Here is a 21,841-nt window from a genome sequence, read left to right as displayed (position 1 = left end):
AAAGAGTCAAAACGGTATTTATTGTTTGAATTTTGAGATAAAATGGACAGAATTTGAAAGCTGAGACTTTGTTTCATATCAAAAGTAACAAAGCACAAAGCTAATTGCAATTTATTGGACAAACATTAAAGATGAAGCCTGAAAAGTGACCCACAGTCTCTGTTCAACTTTCTCTTCATAAATAAATAAATGCATAATCTAGCCTTTGATTGTCCTGTAAGTTTAAGAATAAAAATGAAAATGTGAACAAAAACAGTGCCTATTAAATGGCTTATTATCATTAAAATATGAAAATTTAAATCATAATAGATTATGACAGAATTTTTACGACCCTGTCCGTCAAAATGACGATGCGGAATTCTGACACGACCTCCGATCGGCAAATATCATTCAGAATAATCGGTATCAGTGAAGAAATGTATCAGTGTATATATAGATAGATAGAGAGAGAGAGAGAGAGAGAGAGAGAGAGAGAGAGAGAGAGAGAGAGAGAGAGAGAGAGAGAGAGAGAGAGAGAGAGAGAGAGAGAGATAGAGATGGAGATTAATTAATGGGGAAGAAAATGCTTTCCACATATTTGTTAGACCTTGAGAATGAATGTAAACATGCAAGCTTGCTTTTTCACAATTAAACTCCACAGAGTAGCTTCCTTTAAATGTAGGGCCCCATGAAATCCATTTTATTTGGGGGTCTGTATTTTATGATTTAATACAAATTTCTATAAACTTTTTAAAACATTGCATTTTTATTTTTTGTCAAATAAGATGCTGCACAACAGAACTGTATACATTTAAAACATGGATGAAAAAAATCTTGGTTGTATGATGTTTCTTAGAAATAAAAACATTATTATTACTTTGAGAAGTACACTTTAGTATTCAGTAGTGAAGTGATCTATTTCTGTTTGCTGTGAAGATCTTTCTGTTTTAGTTTCAGTTTCAGTGTGTATTTGATGGTAGTTTTTCTCCAATGAAAGCTTGTGAAGTGACTCAAAGGAGTTCATGTGTTCATGTCCTCGTATATTAGACGGCAGATGCTGAAAACACAGTGTGTGCGAGTTTGTGTATCAGACGAAACGGTGCCGTTCATTCACACAGAAATCACTTATTAGCGACATGCACTGACTGTTTATTTCCGCAGTGAGATAGACTATTAGATTAATCCATATTGAGTAAAAATGTCCAGAGCTTATCAGCGGTATCGACGTAAATTTTTAGAGCTATCTCGATATGATATCGTTTATCATCCAGCCCTATATATATATATCTTCATGTATGTGTATACACATACATGAAGATTTCAGGAGTAGATATAATACTCTGCAAGACAAACTACTGTTGAAGCACTTAGTAAAGGGGGAGGGAGACTCAATTGTAAGGTAATGTGCTTAATCAAAAGAAATGAAAAAGAATGATACAGTCATGAAATTACCCATAATGAGTGTGTGCTAAAGGCAGTACCTCATGGGCTGTGTGCGGAGTGCTGTTTTCAAGCTCTCTATGGTCTTATTCCTCTCCTCCTCATCCTCCTTGTCCAGGGCCAGCAGGGACTTCCTCTGGTAGTGATATTGAACGTAAAGGCAAATAATTAATGGACTAACCCAAGTTTGTCAGGTCAAAGTTTTGTTAAAGTACTTGTGTGAAATGTGTGAAGGAATTTATAGCTTCACCAATTATCTCAGTTTTGATGAGTATGAGCGCTCATTGCCCTATGAAATATTTACAGTTGTTTACCACTCTTACATCCCCAACAACTTCCTCAAGGGCAGCATATGTGAGTTTAATGACTCCCTCTTGACTAAAACTCTTATGTCCTCAGGGAAAAGATGGAAATTAGCATGGTCAGGGAAATGTTCAGTGTTTGCTGTCTAGCTTGCAAGTCATACTTACAGCAGCCATTGAATTTATCTGATCAATGTAGAATTCAGGCCAGCTGGTCGCCCCCTTATTCTCTTCCTGTTCCTATGGAAAAACTAAAGATTAGCCTGCATACTGGAATCAAATAAACACACATTCGACCGACAGACAGACAGATAGAATTAGACAGTCAGACAGATAGAAAGACAGATAGAAAGTCAGATAGAATTAGACAGACAGACAGACAGATAGAATTAGACAGACAGACAGACAGACAGATAGATAGAAAGTCAGATAGCATTAGACAGACAGACAGAAAAAAGTTCATTATGATTTTAAACTGCAAACATCTGACACAAAAATGTCAACGTACTGTCCTCCACACCAACAGAGATCTTTTTGTACTGCCACATTCTCATGTACTTCAACAGCTACGATGTGTGAGAACATGGCTTATCTAACCATTGCAATTCCCAGAAAATCGCATCCAACAATCCAAAAGTGCTTGTGAACGGATATGTTATGTGTGTGTGTGAGTGTCCACAGCTGACACCTTGTTTGAGATGCTTCTTGTTACCTGAAAACAGACACAGACTCTGCACTTCAGCACTACTCCACTCCCAATTTTGAGTTAAACGCTCTGGCAGAGTGCTAAAAGGCGACGATTCAGTCCAAAACATGCCTTTTCCCATAGTAACTTATTCTTTAAAGCTTTCAATACAAAGCCTGGGGTTTGGAAACAATACCACAGTGTTTTGTGCTATGCTCAAGTGTCTATAATATAGCAGCTGCTTGCTCTTTCAGTCTGAGATTGACTTTTGCTGGCCAGGGTAAGTTTGGAATTGGGAATTGGGGTTGTTTTGGGGGGTTTCGCGCACCACATGAGCCGATAAGCTTCCAGGAATCTTATTTAACAAGTCCACCCATTGTTTTATTACCACATTCTGCAATTATACAATTTAACTAAACTATTTTGGACCATAGGGGCTTAGAGATTAATAAAAAGATAGCTTGAAACCAAAAAGAAGGGTGAGAAAGTTCTCATTATAGTTATTATGAACACAAACACTTCATACCAGACATTCACAAGTTCCTTTGCCTCAACATCTTGACAGTAGTTTTAGCACTCATTATATTGCACGGCGTTGGTTCCACATGTTGCTCAGACCCCAAAACTCCACTGGGAGGAGATTTGATCCAGGCCTTGCAGGTGTAGTTGGCTGAAACACTGCATTCAGTGTTTTATTGAGCTGGGATTACACAGCATACACATTTTTCTAAGACAGTTTTGGTTGAAGCATTTCTGCAAATTTCTTCAAATCTGTAGTTCTAAAATAAAATTAAATATATTGTTTACTGAATAAAAAAATGGAGTACATAAAAAAAAAAATCTATTTATTTTCTGCCTGTATTTCCTCTGGGGAAAACAAAAGAAAATATGGGGAGGAAGACAACATTTGTGGGACCCTACTGACTTTTTCTGTATGGCCAAAAAAGATAATACTAAAAATACTGAAAACATCTTCTTTTTTGTTTTATATAAGACAAAGTCAAACGAGTTTGGAACGACATGACGGTGAGTAATTGGCAGAATTTTCATTTTTGGATAAACTATCCCTTCAAGTTGAGAGCTGACAGGCATAAGCTATAAAAATGTCCAACTGAAATTCCATCTCTACTCATGTATAAGCTTGCAAAGCTTTGATCCGTCATAGAGAACACCAACATAAATGTTTGCTTTAATATATGCATGAGAATAAACTTCATTCCTAACACCATAATGATTGACAGTATTCTTTTTTTAAGTGTTTTTGGAGGACAATAGGTCAGCAGCTGAAGATCGATCCCCTGGTGGGTCGTGACCAGGTAACCGGTCATGAACTCCAGCAGCCGTAGACAATCCCCAGGCCACCGCTGTGTGGTTTGCTCTTTAGTTCCACCGGTGTAAATGCCTCTTATAAATGAGGGTTTACAGAGTGTGTCAGGGCAGCCTGGGTTCTGTTACCTCTCACTCCTCAGACCCAAATCACACATACTGTGAAAATAAACCCTTGCACTCAACACCACTTCTCTGTCCCGAAGCCAAGCCTGTGCTAGAGAAGCACCGTTTACATTACGTCCTTTTTTGGATGTACAGTAAGACTGCGATGTGTTCACACATTCAGCTGCTTAGTTTCAAACTCTACGGTCAAGTCAGATTAAATTGGTTTTAGGAAACTGCTATGGATGTTCAAAGCCAGACAAAACACTTTGGCATGGGTCTTTCTAAAAAAAATGGAAAAGGTCCTTGCCCAGTCCCATCAAGTGGCAATGTCTTACCTTCTTCTTGCTACAGTAGATTTGCCATTTCTTCTCAGCAGGAAGGCCAAACATGGCCTCTCTATGTTTCTCCGAGAGATCCAGCTCATCCTGTAGGAGAAGGAGACATGATGAGAGGTTTCAAGTGTATTCTCTTAAATTTCAAGCCCAATAAATTATGTTGAATTGGTCACATTCTCATAAGGTTAAATACTTAAAATTGAGACTTTAGTTCCCTTTGATTTCAATATAATATAATATAATATAATATAATATAATATAATATAATATAATATAATATAATATAATATAATATAATATAATATAATATAATGGTACTGAATATTTATAATATTTATGCAAATAAGTAAATAAATATCTTACAAGCAATGGCTGCACAATTTTTTTTAATATATTTTGGTAAATATATTTAAAGTTGACAATAAATAAATAAATAAATACCTTACAAATTACAAGGACTGCACAAAAATATATATTACATTTAGGATATTTATATTCATGAATATTTATTGAAACTATGAAATGTAAAATGTAAACAAACTAAAATGATTGGGAAAAAGCGGAAAAAACTTTTTGAGTACATAATGAATGTCAAATGTACTTGGCAGTGACACACACAGGCATCCTATCAAGTCGGCCACGAGACCTGAAAAAACCAACATGACTTAAAGTCTGACGTCAGTATCTGGATATCAATGACCCTGAAGCGGGAGTTAATTTCCCACAATTCTGTGTGAGAGAGAGACTTCTTGTTTCCTCACAGCAAAGAAATTATTTAGTCATGTAAACCATCAATTAATGCCTGCACGCTCCTGTGACCTCTGTGCATTCCCATGATGCAGTTCTCGACTAAGTTGATCATATTCAGTCCAGATGTTCGGGCACAAGTTAATTAACATCATGTGAGAGACACATACAACAAGCAGGTCCAGAGACCACTTTAACAGGCTGCATAAGGAAATAATGAGGATAAAAAGGATGAAAAATACAGGGAAATCGTATAATCCAACTCGTAAGTACTCATGTATATTTGAGCAGAGATTCCAGAGAGAGAACATCACATCCAGACACCACATCTATTGTAGAGGCAGGCAGGTCAAAATCTGATCTTCTCCAGATCGTTCTCTCATACTATTCCCTCTTTATTTCTCTACGGAAAAAAAATGAACCAGAGACTTTGTTCACTGAAAGCCATTTAGATAGAAGCAGCAACAAGTGATAACTGACAGCAGTGTACTTGCGACATCTAAAAAAATTCTAGCATTGCGTCTGGTTGTGACAGTGTTAAATTATGAGACCAGTTTTCTGTTTGAGTTGCAGTGAAAGCAGACTCGACTAAAATAAAATGTTCAAAGATAAAGTTCAGTATGAGGAGGACAGCTTTCTCACCTCAAATCGATGCAGAATCAAAAGTCTGCGAGAAGTATTTTCCTGTTAAATCAACTTAACATGACACTGATTGACATCTCAGTTGTGTCTCTCTGTGAGAGCTCAAAGGCTCAGCAGGGGACAGGCTGCGTAAGAGATGGGAGTCTGGCGCATGCAAGTCATCCATGAGCCCATCTGTGCCAAATGCCTGCTGGTCATGCGCTGGTGGGTATGAGACATACAGACGTAACTCTACTCAATGGAGTCTGCAGAGCTAATGAGGGGACGTGCATTGTCTAACATACTCTTTACTGGACCATTAGCAGGGAATGCTTGGATTCCCCATATTATGGAATCCAAGACAAGCACTGATTCACTCCACAAATGGAGGAATGGTAGAGCAAAGAATAAAGAATAAGCTTTTTCTAACTATTCTGATGGGATTCTTTAGAATGAACCCAGTTAACAGGCTCTGTTTGTGATTTTTGGCCATGTGGGCATGCAAGCTTACAAACTTTGCATGTTCTGTCTTAGCAAAAAATGTAATGGTGAAAATTCATCATGGGATGCAAAGACAAGTTCCTTCTGTTTTAATAAGTTATCCTTTACATGGCTGTCAGAATAATATTTGACAAATCCAAAGACCAGATTTGACTTTCAAAGTGGCCTGTGTCCAAAAGTTTAATAAAACATATAACAAACTAAAAAAAAACTAAAAAAACATGAGTGTTCCATCTATCGATCCGTCCGTCTACCCACCCATCGATCCATCAAGCATCTATTCACTCATCCTTCAATCCATCTGAAAATTCATCATGGGATACAAAGAAACGTTCCTCTCTGCTTTAATAGGTTATCCTTTACATGCCTGCCAATAAATGTTTGACAAAACCAAAAACCAGATTTGACTTTCAAAGTGGTCTGTTTCCAAAGATCTAAAATATGAGGCCCTAAAAAGAAAGTTGAATAAAACATAGCAAACTAAAAGAAAATTTGACTACAGTGAGTGCTCCATCTAGCCATCCATCCATCTAGCATATATCCTTACATCCACCCATCTACCCACCCACCCATCCATCCATCCATCCATCAACCCACTCGTCTACCCACCCATCCATCCATTCATCCATCCATCTACCCACTCGTCTACCCACCCATCCATCAACCCACTCGTCTACAAACCCATCCATCCATTCATCCATCCATCAACCCACTCGTCTACCCACCCATCCATCCATCCATCCATCTACCCACTCGTCTACCCACCCATCCATCAACCCACTCGTCTACAAACCCATCCATCCATTCATCCATCCATCAACCCACTCGTCTACCCACCCATCCATCCATCCATTCATCCATCCATCTACCCACTCGTCTACCCACCCACCCATCAACCCACTCGTCTACAAACCCATCCATCCATTCATCCATCCATCAACCCACTCGTCTACCCACCCATCCATCCATTCATCCATCCATCTACCCACTCGTCTACCCACCCATCCATCCATTCATCCATCCATCTACCCACTCGTCTACCCACCCATCCATCCATCAAAAAATTCATCATGGAATACAAAGACAAGTTCCTCTCTGTTTTAATAAGTTATCCTTTACATGCATGCCAATATAATGTTTGACAAAACCAAAGATCAGATTTGACTTTCAAAGTGGTCTGTTTCCAAAGATCCTACCTATCCATCTATCCATCCATCTATCCATCAATCTAATTGAGAGTATGGGAATTAAAGAAAAGAAAAGAAAGGAAAGGAAAAAAAATAAAGAGTATGTGGTCATGGTACAGCACATACCACCAGTTCAGTGAACATAGCATCCAGTTCCTCAGTGGGGGGCATGGGCAGGGTGGGCTCCATGGTTTGCAGTGTGAAGTTGCTGTCATGGCGGAGGCGATAGGTGATCTCAGGCTGGTCCCGTCCCTTTAGACAGCAGCAGAGGAATGACAGGCCCCGTCCTCCTCGCTTACGTGAGGCCATCATGGCCAGAGGCCCAGCCAGTCAAATGTGTCTCGCTTCAGCTACGACACCCTGTCCAAGAGAAAACAAAGAGAGAAAATGAGGAGGGGGTGATATCAAAGCTGCAAAAAAAGGATACTGGGAATAATTTTTTAGTTCACTGAAAATGTGCATGGCTGTGCTAGGATGCAGCTAAATGCAAAACAGAACAAGAAGGTTGAAAATCATACCCTCACCCAGGGCTATTTGCAGCCATATGTTACATGAGAAGTGTGATATACTGAAACTAAAATGTATTGAGTATACACTCTTGACTAACAGGTTACACTGGACCTCCCACTGTAGACCAGTAGCAATACGGAAAATATCAGTATTGGTGGATAAAATCTTACTGCCCTGAAACAAAATCAAGGCTTTGATTATACTTCATCATATTTTGCAAAGGTACACAGTTTGGAGCCAATAAGACTTTTTTTTAAAAGAAATTAATACTTTATATGCAGCACTCATTGATTACTCATTGATCATTACATTGTTTAAAAGTGATGAATTTCTATGAAAAATGTCATAAAACTTCTGTTCTTTTAAACTGTCTATTCATCAAAGAACTGTTTTCAACATTGATAATAATAATAAGAAATGTTTCTTGAGCAGCAAATCGGCCTATTAGAATGATTTCTGAAGGATCATGTGACACTGAAGACTGAAGAGTAATGATGCAGAAATTACAGATTTGCCATCACAGGAATAAAATTATATTTTAAAATAACCGTTTTTTAAATATATTTAAATTGTAATAATATTTTTGCAATATTGTTGAGCGCGCAAATTAATGCAGCCCAAGTGATGATCACAGACTTACCGAAAGGTAGTTATGTACAAAAAATGAGAAATGGGATTGACTGTTTGTGTCTCTGTGCAGTGATACTCATAATATGCAGCACTGTATGATCTTACTTCCCATTACAACAATCACATAAGCCTCATAAACTCCAGAAACACACAGTGACATGATTTGACATGCAGATTGTCATGTAGACAGATAAAATATAGCCATAAAAGCAATAAGCTCTCACATTACACTATTTGGTGTTTTTCTTCTGCAGGTCTTCTGAAGCCATATGATAGCTTTGTGTAAGGAACAAACCATAGTGTAAAATTTGATCTTCAGCACATCAAGCTAAGATTTTGGTCTGTTCTTTACACAAAGCTGTCGTATGACGTCAGAAGACTTGAAATATAGTGCATAAACCAACTTTAGGGTGCTTTTTATATCCTTTTTTGGGCTGAATGAACTTTCTTCAAAACGTATTCTTTTTAAACAGATTTGAAACATCATGAGGGCGAGTAAATGATGACTGAAATAAAAAAATTGGCTAAACTTTCTTTGAATACCTTTAACAGCCGGGGCCTGATGTATAAACGTTGCATATGCACAAAATGGGCATTGTATATGTGACCCTGGACCACAAAATCAGTCACATGTCGCACAGGTATATTTGTGACAATAGCAAAAACTATATTGCAGGGGTCAACATTTTTGATTTTTCTTTTATGCCAAAAATTATTTCGATATTAAGTAAAGATCAAGTTCCATGAAGATATTTTGTAAATTTCCTACCGTAAATATCTAAAAAATATATATTTTTGTGAGTGGATGCAGAAAAATCGCGAACATAAACGGACAACTTTAAAGGCGATTTTCTCAATGTTTCTATCCTAACAAACCATACATCAATGGAAAGCTTATTTATTCAACTCTCAGATGATGTATAAATCTCAGTTTCAGAAAATTGACCCTTGTGACTGGTTTTGTGATCCAGGGTCACATATGCTATATAAACATCATAAAATATATGTTTACCTTATAGGAAAAAAATTGCATCGATTTGTTTAAAGCAATTAAAATTACTTTTTGGCCAGTGGAAAATATTGAGAATAACTCTTCTCTGAAAACTTTATCTGAAATGTATACAATTCTGATTTATTTATTCTAAAACAAGGCAAGGATACTGAATGATTCTTAGAATGTAATGCACATAGTCCGCATCTTATATTTTCCTATTGCCTTGCATCGTTAAACATGATATCAAGTGAATGGGAATATGCATGATATGAGGATATGAATAGCAAAACTAGGCATTGTAAGCTCCATTTATGGTTATTTCATGGAGGAGACGGGTTGGAGATGCATATGCACAATCATCCGCAGACTGGGTATTATAAAGAGAATTTTGCACAGGTTCTGGCGTAACTTTTGTGTGTATGCAAAATATAGCTTTTGTGTGTACGCACAATTTTAGGATGAAATCTGCAGAAAGTTTTATACATGAGGCCCCTGGTTACTTTGCGTCTCTTCATGATAAAAGTGTGTGCCAAATTACTACTTGCTACTTAACCACATCACAACATCACCTTGTTTGGTCTAGATGTCCCCTTGTTTGATGTCCCAGATTTCATAAAACACAAAAGATACACATACACAAAGATTTGCCTGTCTGTAGTCTATATCCCCAGACCTCACACAATATAATTAGCCCTCACCTCTCAATAGACTAAACTGTGTTCATCTTCCCTTTCTCCATATAAGGAATTACAGAGAAAGTTACCATGCCCAACTTTATCTTCAACCAGTCCTGCTTTAATGAGTACACCGGCCTGAGCTCCAGCGCTAAAGCCATCATGACCCAGAAGCCGTCAAACATAAACTTCACCCTGAATTTATGATCAGACCCAGAAGCTCAAAGTGGCCAGATGTTTCCCTATAGAAGAACAGGGACATAAATGCTTAAATGGCTTCAGGATTAGACTGGAGTTTATAGTACGTGTGTTTGTGTAAAATCTGCTCAGTGTACTTGATCCTGCAGAACAGGTTTATAGTGCCATCATACCCAAACACAGACTTAAATGGTGATGCCAAACATTATCCGCTATCCAGTTTGACCTCTGAATGTTTGTCTGCAGCTTATCTGAGAAAAGATACTGCTGAAAATCGCAGTTTTTTAAATTATCAGACCCATCAACCATCAGAATCAGAATATAAAAGCAATTTTTGGAGGCTTTTGTCATTTTTATTTAGAAGATGGTAGAGAATTGACAGGAAAAAGAAGGGATGAACCAAGAAATGACCCAAGCCAGACTCAAACTCTGGGTGAACAAAAAGCTAAATTATATTAAAAGACAACTACTACAACTAAAAAACATAATTTATCGAACTGAATTGAAAACAGTATTTAGCCTAACAGAATGCTTATTCACAAAAAAAAGGTATTTCATGTAGGGACATCTGTGTAACCCCATTGAGATGATTAAAATGAATCTGTGAATCATTTCTTTCAACTGGTTCTTTTACATGACTCTTCAGAATGATTCGCTAAAATCAATTGGACTTCCAAATGCTTCTTGAAATCGAGAACAGCTATTGTGTTTGATTATTGCCTATGCTTATTTGGTTATTAGGCTACATGCACAGTACAACATGGCATTAAAATGTATGTGTCATTTGTGAGCATTTTGTTATGCTAGACACAACTTCTGAAAACAGAATGATGCTGAAAAAGCTAAATTAGAAAATATCTAAAAGACTGGCATGCTACTGAAAAATGTAGTTAAATTACTACGGATGCAACCTTTAGTTTAGTTAATCCTCAACTATTATATCAAAGGAAGGAAACCCCATGTTTGAATACTTATTGTTTCAGTGAAGATCAGGATTTCAAACCATGAATTCAAGTAATCAGCATCTCTCATAGAATTAGGTTCAAGATACATACAGTATAGCCTAGACATAGAAATGTAGAACTACAGTAGGCTTTTGTCTGTAAACTCATAATAGGCCTATGCACCGCAGGACCTAAAGAGTCCCATCCAGATGAGAAAGATGAAAAAGGAAGCAGAGAGGCAAAGGAAACTCTCCTGTGTTTTCTGAGCCTTGAAACGAATGATTCAGTCTGCCATGTCAACAACCTGGATGTTCACACTAACACGGCCTTGAGTAATTTCCCAACAAGGAAGACTATCTCGATTCTCACACTGTAACCATTTAGCAGCGATAACCCAGAAGAGCAGACACAGCTGTTTCGCTGAGCGAGTCTGGGAATTTTCTCACCGCTGGGTTTACTTCATGGTGTGAAAATAGCTCCGGCCTGGCTAGCAGGTCAAATGATCAGCGGGCAGAGACCACACACTTCACACTATAAAAATGGATTCCACTTTTTCAGAGCAGCTTATTCAATTTCTTAGCAACACTTCTTAGCAACATTACATTTATTCATTTAGAAGATGGGTAAATCTCACGGAACCATCAAGAACACATTTTGTATAATGAAGCCTATTTATAGGGCCATTTGTTTTGCATGATGGCATTAAAAAAAAATATCACATATAAGCACATTTCCCCCCCAAACTCTCATTACTGTAATGCGTTTAGTGAATTTGATTTTGAGATTTATTTTGTAATTCCCATTGTACTGATAATTCTCATTTCTCATTACTGTCACTGTGTGGATTGCAGCGAGGGAGAGATGCAGGATCTAGTTGCAGCAGTTACATTTATTTACAAAAGAACCAAAATACATAACACGCAAGAAAAACAGGTGAACAACAATGATAAAGCAAACCACTGTGATATCAATGAGAACAGACAAAGAACTACTAAAACTAAAGGCTACATAAACTAAGCAGACTAGAAACAGGTGTGCAACTAAATCAGTAACCATGGAAACAAATGAAGACCAGGGGCGAATTCCAAATGGCATTTTTGTACCCTAGAAGGGCACTTCGGGAAGGGGACGCCATTTATAGGGGTGTTCCAAACGAAAGTGAAAAACTGAATCCCTTCTCGAAGGACCCTTCCACAAGGGTTCCAATAGTGGCATTTACAGAGTTATGCCACTGTAAATCATTCACAAGCGACAGATTTTACTCCCACGTGCCACTGCTGGATGTCCTTGTTAGCAAGGTCTGATCCAAACTATGACCCACAAGCAAACACCGCAAAGCAAATATTCTCTTCTTTTGTAATTCAAACACGATACAATGCATGAGCTTATCTGACAAAAGTCAAAATAAAAACGGCTAATCCAAATCTCCACATCTTGTCCAAACAAAGCATTGGGATCGCCTGGGAGCAAAATAACCTTTACATCCCGGGAAACCCCTAAAATGTAAACATCTTAAAAAGACTATGCTGGAACAGGAAAGTTATTATTACAAAACCTACAAATGTGTGACTCAAAAAAAAAAAAGAAAAAAAAAAAGATCGTCTGCTCCTCATCTTTCAGCTCACAGGCTTATGGGATACCGCAGTCTGTACAGAGACAGGTGACTAAAATATTTACAACTAAAATAGTAAAAGAATCAGCAGCTAGCCTAAATGAAAGCAAACATGTGCTATGATGAACGGAGCATAACATTTTATCCCTAATAAAAAATGACATCTTTCCCAAAGCCCAAATGAAATGAGAGTCTCGCTGTGCTTGTAAAACACATAAAACAACCAGTTTATATATAAGCTTGTCTTTTCTGAATGGACGACTGTTAACTGAAAAAAAGAAGCATGTTCTAAAAATGTTGGTCACAAGTCTATTTCAATTTGACATGCATCATTGAAAGTCTTGTTATTGTTTACTAAACTTGTTTTGTTTTTTTATGTGATTTAAAATAAAGTTTAAATAAAATATAAATATTAGATGAAAAAAAAAAATGTTGCCCTGGCAAATAACTGAAATAAGTTAAATAAAAAAAATGAATGCTACTACAAATCACAAAACCACATAACAAAAAATTGCAACGTTTGTTGTATTCCTGGTATATAGACCTTATTCACAGCCGCATCATCTTTGTTTTTTAACTGGAATGAAAGCTAGGCTGTGAGGGATAGACATACATCTCTTCAGTGGGTTGTACTGTTATCTCATGTATTTTTGGATTGTTCTGCTGACGGAACACTGCAAAAGATTCAGTAGACAAAAAACTCCAGACAACATGAGTTTATTTGGTATCTATTAAAGGTCAGGGGGAAAAAACCCAAATCAAGGGCTATCCAAGACAAGACTGATATTTCACTACAAAAACATGCACACAACAGTTATAAAAGTGTATGAGTATAAAAGGGAATACTGAAAACAAGCACATAAAAGAATTGGGAGGGAACAAGAAAGGTAAATCACAAGTGATGTGCATGTCTGTTCAGCAACTGCCATGAAAATGCCACCATAACACGCTTGTCTTATGAAATCTCTCTCTCTCTCTCTCTGTCATACACCAGTGGAGTTAATCCATGACAGCCCAGCCCGTGTATCTCCATGCCCCACCCTGGTGACCGCACTTCAGCAGGGTGTGTGTTAACGTTCACTCCACACGTTAACACCACCTCTCTGATCTGATTCACCCGGCCTCATTTATAAGCAAAGTTCTATCTTTATGAACGGCTGTATTGATCCTTCTTCCGGAAGCAATTCACATTAACGCTGGATCAGGAGTCAATGTATTATGGGAATACACCAAAATCATGAAGCATGTTTACACTACTGCACATCATGAAGAACTGTAAATGCAGTCCTGCTCAGATTAATGCTTTCAGAATGAAAGTCAAGAGCAAATATGATATAGCTAGGCCTACAGATAGCAGCTAATAGCAGCTTCAAAGTAATAAACAAAACTTAATCAATGATGCAAACTTCATCAAAAATGAGACAAATTTCAAATTCTGCTGCAGTCAGTTCAATGTTAATTCAATTCAGTTCACTTTATTAACTGTCGATGTTGCAAAAATCGTCAATTATGAAATAAAGTCGAATTGGCTATAAAGCAGCTCTGCAGAAAACAGTAGTGCCATTATTCAGCTCAATTCAGTTCTCATCAAATAAATGTAAATGTATGCATTATATAGCATTTATTTAAAGAGAAATTATATTTTCAAGCAAAACATTTAGCAAGAAGATTTTTGTGAAGTTGTGTTAAAAAACAAAAAAAAGATAAACTATTAAAAAATAAGATAATTTGGACACATTCTGCTTGTCAAATGTGTCCATATTTATATTCGGCTTGTCAAATGTCCATATTTATATTGATGACTTCATGCAACCACTATAATCAACGTGAGAGCATTTGGTTAAAGTTATTAGAAAAAAATGGCTCAGGAAAGTGATTTGTTTGTAAATGCCATTTGGTTTTCTGATGCAATGACATTCAGACATTTTCACGTGACTTCAGTGTACAGTGATCTGTACGTTTAATCTTTTCTCTGAAAAGGATTTTGACGTGTTGAGAGCATCTGTAGAGCTGCATGCTGCACACAAACAGTCATTCAATTGAGGACATCTGGTGACTAGAACTTGAACAAATGCAGTAGGGGTGGGCGTTGAGAGCAAAATCTTATATCACGATATGAGTCATTTTATTTCACGATAACTATATAATCACCACCTAGATATTTTTGCTTTAAATAAGGTTATGATAGCAACATTTTTTAGACCATTGAAATTTCATAATTCTTGTCACCAAAAACTAATTCTAGCCTAAGTAAAAAAAAACTCTCAAACTTACTGAAGGCAAGTAAACAGTGATAAAATAAGAACAACAAAACTAATTACAAGCATATAGGAAAACATTATTACAAAAGAACAAAGACAAATGAAGTAGACCCACCTAAAAAAGCTTCAAGCTCCAGAAATAAAGTGTATAAAAGTAATCAAATGTCTAAAAAACACTGCTTAGTCTTCACTGTGTAAATTTAATCTACATTTATTCTTAATAAAGTTAGAAAAGTGATTCAGTCAAGAGCAATGGGAGACTTTCTCTCTTCTGTTGTTTGATTATCATTATACTACGGGGCTGTTCAATGCTTGTTCTAAGGTGTGCAAGTATTTTCAGGAAACGCACGGCTAAAGTAGTTCCAGGCAGGTCTTGACCGCATTACATGTCCATATCACTTCGCCAAATGATTTCAGTTATTTCAAAAGGTCCACAAGGACTACAACAACAAAAGAATGAAAACCCACAACGACACTGACCAAGCAAATTAATATAGTACACAATAGGATAAAAATAACAAGTTATTTCCACGTTTTTGCAACAAAATTAAATGTATTTCTGCAGGAAAAGCACATTCTCTTTCTCCTTCTCTCTCTTCCACTCAAACGCACACACATACAGTATAGACTCACACTCGCACAGAAACGTGTTGTCAGCGCTACTCTGATGATTGTATTCGTAAAAAATTGTTTAGCAACTTACAAAGTTGCATGACATTTCTCACTAGAGGGGTAATAACGGCAAAGCAGATAAACAGTTTCACTATTATGCACAAATTCGCACACGCTTAATCTCTCTCTCTAATATCTGCATAGAACGGTGAGGGTATGACATCACTTTGTAGGCCAAAACGCGAAGAGAGTTAGCATTTCAGCACTTCCGGTTCCATCGTCCCAATGGTTTCTAACAGAACTACAGAGGCTGTCGAGGAGAGTAAACATCATCACACCAAAAAGGTAAACTCAGTCCGCCTTTACAGCATCGTTATTGTATAACCTAAAATTATGTTTTGGAATTAGCAACAGATGCGTGGGATGAGATGTGCAAGAAATTAGTCGTACACACAAGAGCTTCATGTTGTGGCCACATTACCATCTCGGTTGTGCATTATTTTCTAATAGTTCAACATTCTATGTTGTCAATCATTCCTTACTTTCTGACACAGATGACAACAGGCGTATTAGGCTGCTGTAACTTTAAGACCAAATGCACGGATCCAATATATTGATTCACATGCGTTTTCTTACTCAACTTTTGCATTCACTTAAGACATAGGGCCTAACTGACTGTTTACGAGGATACTTGCAAAGATGGGCACTTTGACACATAAGTAGGCCTGTGTATTTAACCGAATCAGTTCATTACTCGAGCGCTCTGTGAGCAGAGGCTTCATGTGTGCGCGTCTCTCAGACAGCGCTCAGAAACCATCTCACAACGCACGCATATAATGATTTCTCTTTCACTGCTTATTGCGCTTCAACGGTTTAAAATCACTTGTTTTTAAACCTCAATGCTTAAAAAATGCATGCAAATGATAAGCTTTCGTGATGCTGCAGCACAACGTCACGCAATCGCATAACCACGATAAAGACTAGGCCTATACTCCAAAATTTCTATCTGTTGACATTTCCACCAGTTAATTGTGTCTACCGCCTACCCCTAAATGGCAGGATGTTAATAATTGTTTTATATGATCTGACAGAAGGGTCTGATTTGCCTTAAAGAGTTGTAAAATGAAAGAACAAAAAAAAAAACATTCTTATTATCCTCATTCCACAGATCTTAAGAGATATAAAGTGAAAGAAGCTATTATAATCCCTACCAGTATTGCACAAAATACTGGTAATTACTTATGGTCATAAACACTTGCTTAGCTTCACATCACAGAGCGCTTTGTTTTCAGTTGTCAACAAAATGTCTGGAACCTATAGAAAATTGTATCTGTCCTGGTTGTTGGTTTTTACAGCAAATGGCTGAATGTGGAGGAGCTTGAGGGCAAGGATAAGCATTCTAAAGATGAATAAAATATGTGCATTCTTCAAATCCATGGGAAGACAAGTGTGCCTGTTTCAGCTTTGTGTATTTAAACTAAACAGTTGTAATCAGTTTCATTAAAAGTCTGACCACATTTAGGCACAGTCTAAAGAGTTTGGGCAGTTTCATTTATAAAGGAGAGAGTTCTCAAAGAGGCACACAACTCAAGTGATGTCATGGGAAATGTACTGTTTATGTGCTATTTGCATTTTCTTTCTTTGCTGTTGCAACGGTTGTGACAGGAACAAGATATTTGGATAAGTAATCTTAATTTTAAATCATTTAAATTATCACATTAAAAAATAATTCTGTGGTTTAGTAAATATCACAGTAATATTTCACTTTATTAACTTAATAAAATCTCTGAATATCATTTACTTGATTGTTTGAGTTAAACATACCAAAATATTTGACTAAAAATCCAACAGTTAATCTAAAATTTACAGTTATATTTAAGTTTTTTTTTCACTAAAAGAATTTAGTATTTGATTAACCAATTATTTATTTATAATACACTTATATTTGTGAAATTTCTATCAAAATATTTGAGAATGAAGAATCTGTTTCAAGAACCATAAATATTACTTAATTCAAATCAATATTATTAATATATTTAACATACTCTTAAGAAATTGAGTAAGTTTACTCAATTAAAACAATGCACCCCTCCCCCACCCTCTGACGTGACGACAACTCGACGGTTGAGTGAGCGCGGGCTGTTTGAATTGTCTCCAGTGCAGAACAGTTCTCTCCTCTCAGCGTCGCAGAATTGGTGCATATCCTCCGTGAAATTCAGGTGTGTGTGTGTGTTTTATTTTATCTTTTATTTTATAAAATCATTACTGTGCTTTAAATCATTTTATTTAATGCAAAACAACATACAGGGACGTAATGTGAGTCACCTAAACGAGCGTCACGTCTGTCTTTTCGCTGATTGAAATTCCTGATGGCTTGCATAAAACACACAACTTTATTCCTTAAGATAATGAATATAACTGATTTGGATGATAAAATGTTCTCAGAAGAACTATGCACTGTTTGTTTTTTGGCAGGTTATGGAGTCGCAGCATCTTTCGGATATGAGTGAAATGCAGGACGGCGGTCTGAAGTTCGAAGTTCAACCGCAGAGCACGAGAAACAGCGCTGATCCGATGGAAATTGGATAACAGACCGGTTGATTACACCTGAATTAGGCTGCCTGAATGTTTAAATGTTTCATTTTTACTTATAAAATGTTTGTTACATGAGTTTAAATGTAGGCAATATTGTATACATGTTAAAAGTGTAAAATATGCTGTATTGATGTAGCCTAACGTTACTCATCGACAATAAAGGCCAATGTATACCGGTGGTTGTATGGAATAATTTTTTTTTTACTATTGTATTAAACAACAGTACCAGTTATAGTAATGCATTTTAAAATGGCAACTTTAAATATACATAAATACATACATACATACAACACACCATCTGTCCAAGAGGCGGCTTTCTGTGTGTGCAAGTACCACATTGAGTTTTTTTATGCTGCTTTTTTTGTTGCAAAACTGTTTTAAACATTATGCATGTCACGTGTATATAACAGTCATGTGTCCAGACTATTCTGCTATCTGAGGCTACCTAAAAATTTGACTTTTCGTAACATTTTAAAGGACAAGTTCGGTATTTTACACTTAAAGCCCTGTTTACAGATCGTATCTGATGAAATAGAACGGTTAAGATTAAAATTTGGACACATGCTCCTGTCCCGAGAATTTTAGGTTTATTTCGCTTTTGTGGACCTATTTTGCCAAACGTGTCACACCCGTGATTCTTCCGTTGAGAGCTTGAATAATAGACACTCCAGCCCAGTTGGTGGCGATAATGCACCTTTGCCAATTGCAAGCAAACCACGGGCATTTCATTGAATACACAGAAGAAGCAGAAGAAGCGGCGGAGTAATACCGTAAAGGTGCTGCGGTCTCACAGCACGTCCTATTAAGTCAATGGAGTTGGACAAAAACTACGATAAAACCTGTTGGAATGCATCTTTTTCAGCGATTTTTGATGGAACATATCAGTGAACACCCCTGACCACTCGGTGAGTTTCACGTCTTTGTAAACGAAAGTTTAATGTGTTTTTAGGACGGAATCTTCCAGTGCATATAGACAACCATTGTGGGGGTGGTGGGGGGAAGCGAAATAAACCTAAAATTCTCGGGACAGCAGCATGTGTCCAAATTTTAATCTTAACCGTTCTATTTCATCAGATACGATCTGTAAACAGGGCTTTAAGTGTAAAATACCGAACTTGTCCTTTAACAATTTTCATACAAATTCGATAATTTCGATATATTGAAATATTATCACTGTCTCCACAAAAATATCAAGCAGCACAACTGTTTACAACATTTTCAATAGTTTCTTGAGAATCAAATCAGCATACAAATTTCTGAAGGATCATGTGACACTGAAGACTGGAGGAATGATGCTGACAATTCAGCTTTGCATCACAGGAATAAATAACATTTTAAAATAGAATAGAAAAAGAAATTAATCGAAATAATACTTCATAAATACATTTTGAACAGTAGTGTTATAATGCAGGTTGATTACAAAGAGCACAGCAAAGACCTCCATATATAGTCTTAAGATACTGTGCCTTTAAACCAAACCAACACTAATGCATACATCCCAGAGCAAACATCACTCAAGCCCTGGCACTTCATAACAGCATAATTGCACAGCAATTGTATGAACAGATGAGGCAGGATTTTGAGGTCCCATGATGTAGTCAGCAGTCATATCTCTTCCAGGATATGACCTAAAAAGCTTTTACCCTGGGAAAGACAACAGCACATCAACACCAGACCTCACTGAATAATCTAATGAATGTGTGGCTGTTAGTCTGTCTTTTCTTATTTGCTCTGTGACATTTTCTATCCCTGCACCATTTATTTAGTGCCCATGTCATCTGCATGGAAAAAAATCCATCATCATCAGTGCTCTGATATCAAATGCAGTCATGAAACTAACACTAAACCAACAGCTCCGCAGGCTTGCGACATTGTCTGTAATTTTTCTGCCTCTCTCATTAAAAGCTAATCCATTACTCTAGAAGCCTTGATCAGTGGGACTGCAGAAGAGCGGATGGGTTTCCATTTTAGAGTTTACATAATGGAGGTCAACCAGTGCAGCTCTCGGGCCAGTCTATGATCGACTAGAAAACAAACCTTGGCCTTTGGTCTCTCATCCAGCAGTCACAAGCCAATTTTCCTAATGGCAAGTTACAGTATTGATCCCTACTGAACTAATCAAAGCAATGTTAAGTCTGTTATTGGCATATGCAACCATGAGATTTATCCACTGTTGTCGTGCGAGAAAACAAGGTGGGAAACAAACAAACAAATGAAAGGTTTTTGTTCAAATTATATGTAACAATGAAATGAATCATATTAAACATAAATGAAATAAAACACGGGAAGCAAGAAAGCAAACAGAAAATTAAGATACAAATACACAAATGTAAAAAGCAATGTGGATATAGGCCTACACATTTTTACATTTAGTTTTTTACATTTGTGTATTTGTATCTTAATTTTCTGTTTGCTTTCTTGCTTCCCATGTTGCGTGTTATATTTTTATCTATATTATAATATAATATAATATAATATATATATATATATATATATATATATATATATTCAATATAGGCTTAAATAAACTTAATTTACTTACATTTTTTGTAAATTAATTAAAATTAATTAAATAAAACTATTTTTGTAAATTAATTTAAATTAATTAAATTAATTAAATAAAACTTATGTCATTGTTTGTTGTGTAGTTATTTATTTAGATTTAGATACAGTAGTTATTTAGATATTTATTTTAGATAACCATATTGCATGGACTTTGAAACAAATAGCCTAAAAAAGATATTAAATCAATGCTAGAACTTCAAATATATAAATTTTGTACATTATGTTTTACATTTTCTAGATTTTATTCAAGTTTTAAGAGAAAAATATTAAGACCTTATCTTATCTCTTTATGTATACATTCATGTAAGATAAATGTCCAAAAACAAGTCATGTCAAGCACGCACACATGAACATTATCTAAGTCCCTGTTAAGTCAGAGATAGTAAGGTTGTTGAGTGTACCGGACACCTTATGGCCACATTTAATCTCAATGGGACTATGTGTAATCAATAACATCAGGACAGTAGCAGAGGCGTCCCACAGGGGTCATAGGCACCACCCCTCAGGGACCTGAGCACTTAGACAAAACAAGAAAGGCAACTAGAGAGGAAAGATGCAAAAATGCTGTCCATCAGGCAGATGACGAGCCAAATAGTTTACAAAATACAGACCCCTGACCCACATTAACTTCATTCCACAGCCACATTTAAGCCTGATTCCCCAGGGTCAGACTCCTCAGAGTCCAGAGAGCCAGTATTATCCGGCACACGCACACTGTCTGTTTTTGCCAGGCGTGTTTGTGATTCGACAGGCCGTATTATATGTGCTAATCCCGTGGCTTCAATACTGGGGATTGCGGTCAAACTGAGTATATAATGAGTTTCCTCAAGCTCAACTGTGATTGGACAAGCAAATACCAAATAGCACATGCTCCTGATACTGGTTATTCATTAAAATTAGAGGGTCATCAACAAAAGCACAGTCCAAATGTCACCATGGTGAAAATCACAATGTAAAATGCTACAAGTCTTAAAAATATAGGTTCCATTTGTTTTCACATTGATGCCATATAAGG

At 36.7% G+C, this 21,841-nt stretch overlaps 1 protein-coding gene across 2 annotated transcripts in view; it reads right to left on the bottom strand.

The window, feature by feature from the left end:
- daam1a (dishevelled associated activator of morphogenesis 1a) overlaps positions 1–21,841 on the bottom strand; it is a 55,585-nt gene that overhangs the window by 18,532 nt on the left and 15,212 nt on the right. For both annotated transcript variants that reach the window (XM_082142311.1, XM_082142312.1), the window contains exons 2-5: positions 7,358–7,591; positions 4,176–4,265; positions 1,890–1,961; positions 1,461–1,555 (exon numbers count right to left, since the gene is read on the bottom strand). In XM_082142311.1, the coding sequence (XP_081998437.1) occupies positions 1,461–1,555; positions 1,890–1,961; positions 4,176–4,265; positions 7,358–7,543 (443 nt within the window). In that variant the 5' untranslated portion in view covers positions 7,544–7,591. The remainder of the gene's footprint in view (positions 1–1,460; positions 1,556–1,889; positions 1,962–4,175; positions 4,266–7,357; positions 7,592–21,841) is intronic.

Source organism: Leuciscus leuciscus (genome assembly GCF_965113295.1).
Source record: "Leuciscus leuciscus genome assembly, chromosome: 17".
NCBI classification, from domain to species: Eukaryota; Metazoa; Chordata; class Actinopteri; order Cypriniformes; family Leuciscidae; genus Leuciscus; species Leuciscus leuciscus.
Note: the sequence above shows the minus strand (reverse complement) of the source record. Positions and strands in the feature narration are given on the sequence as shown.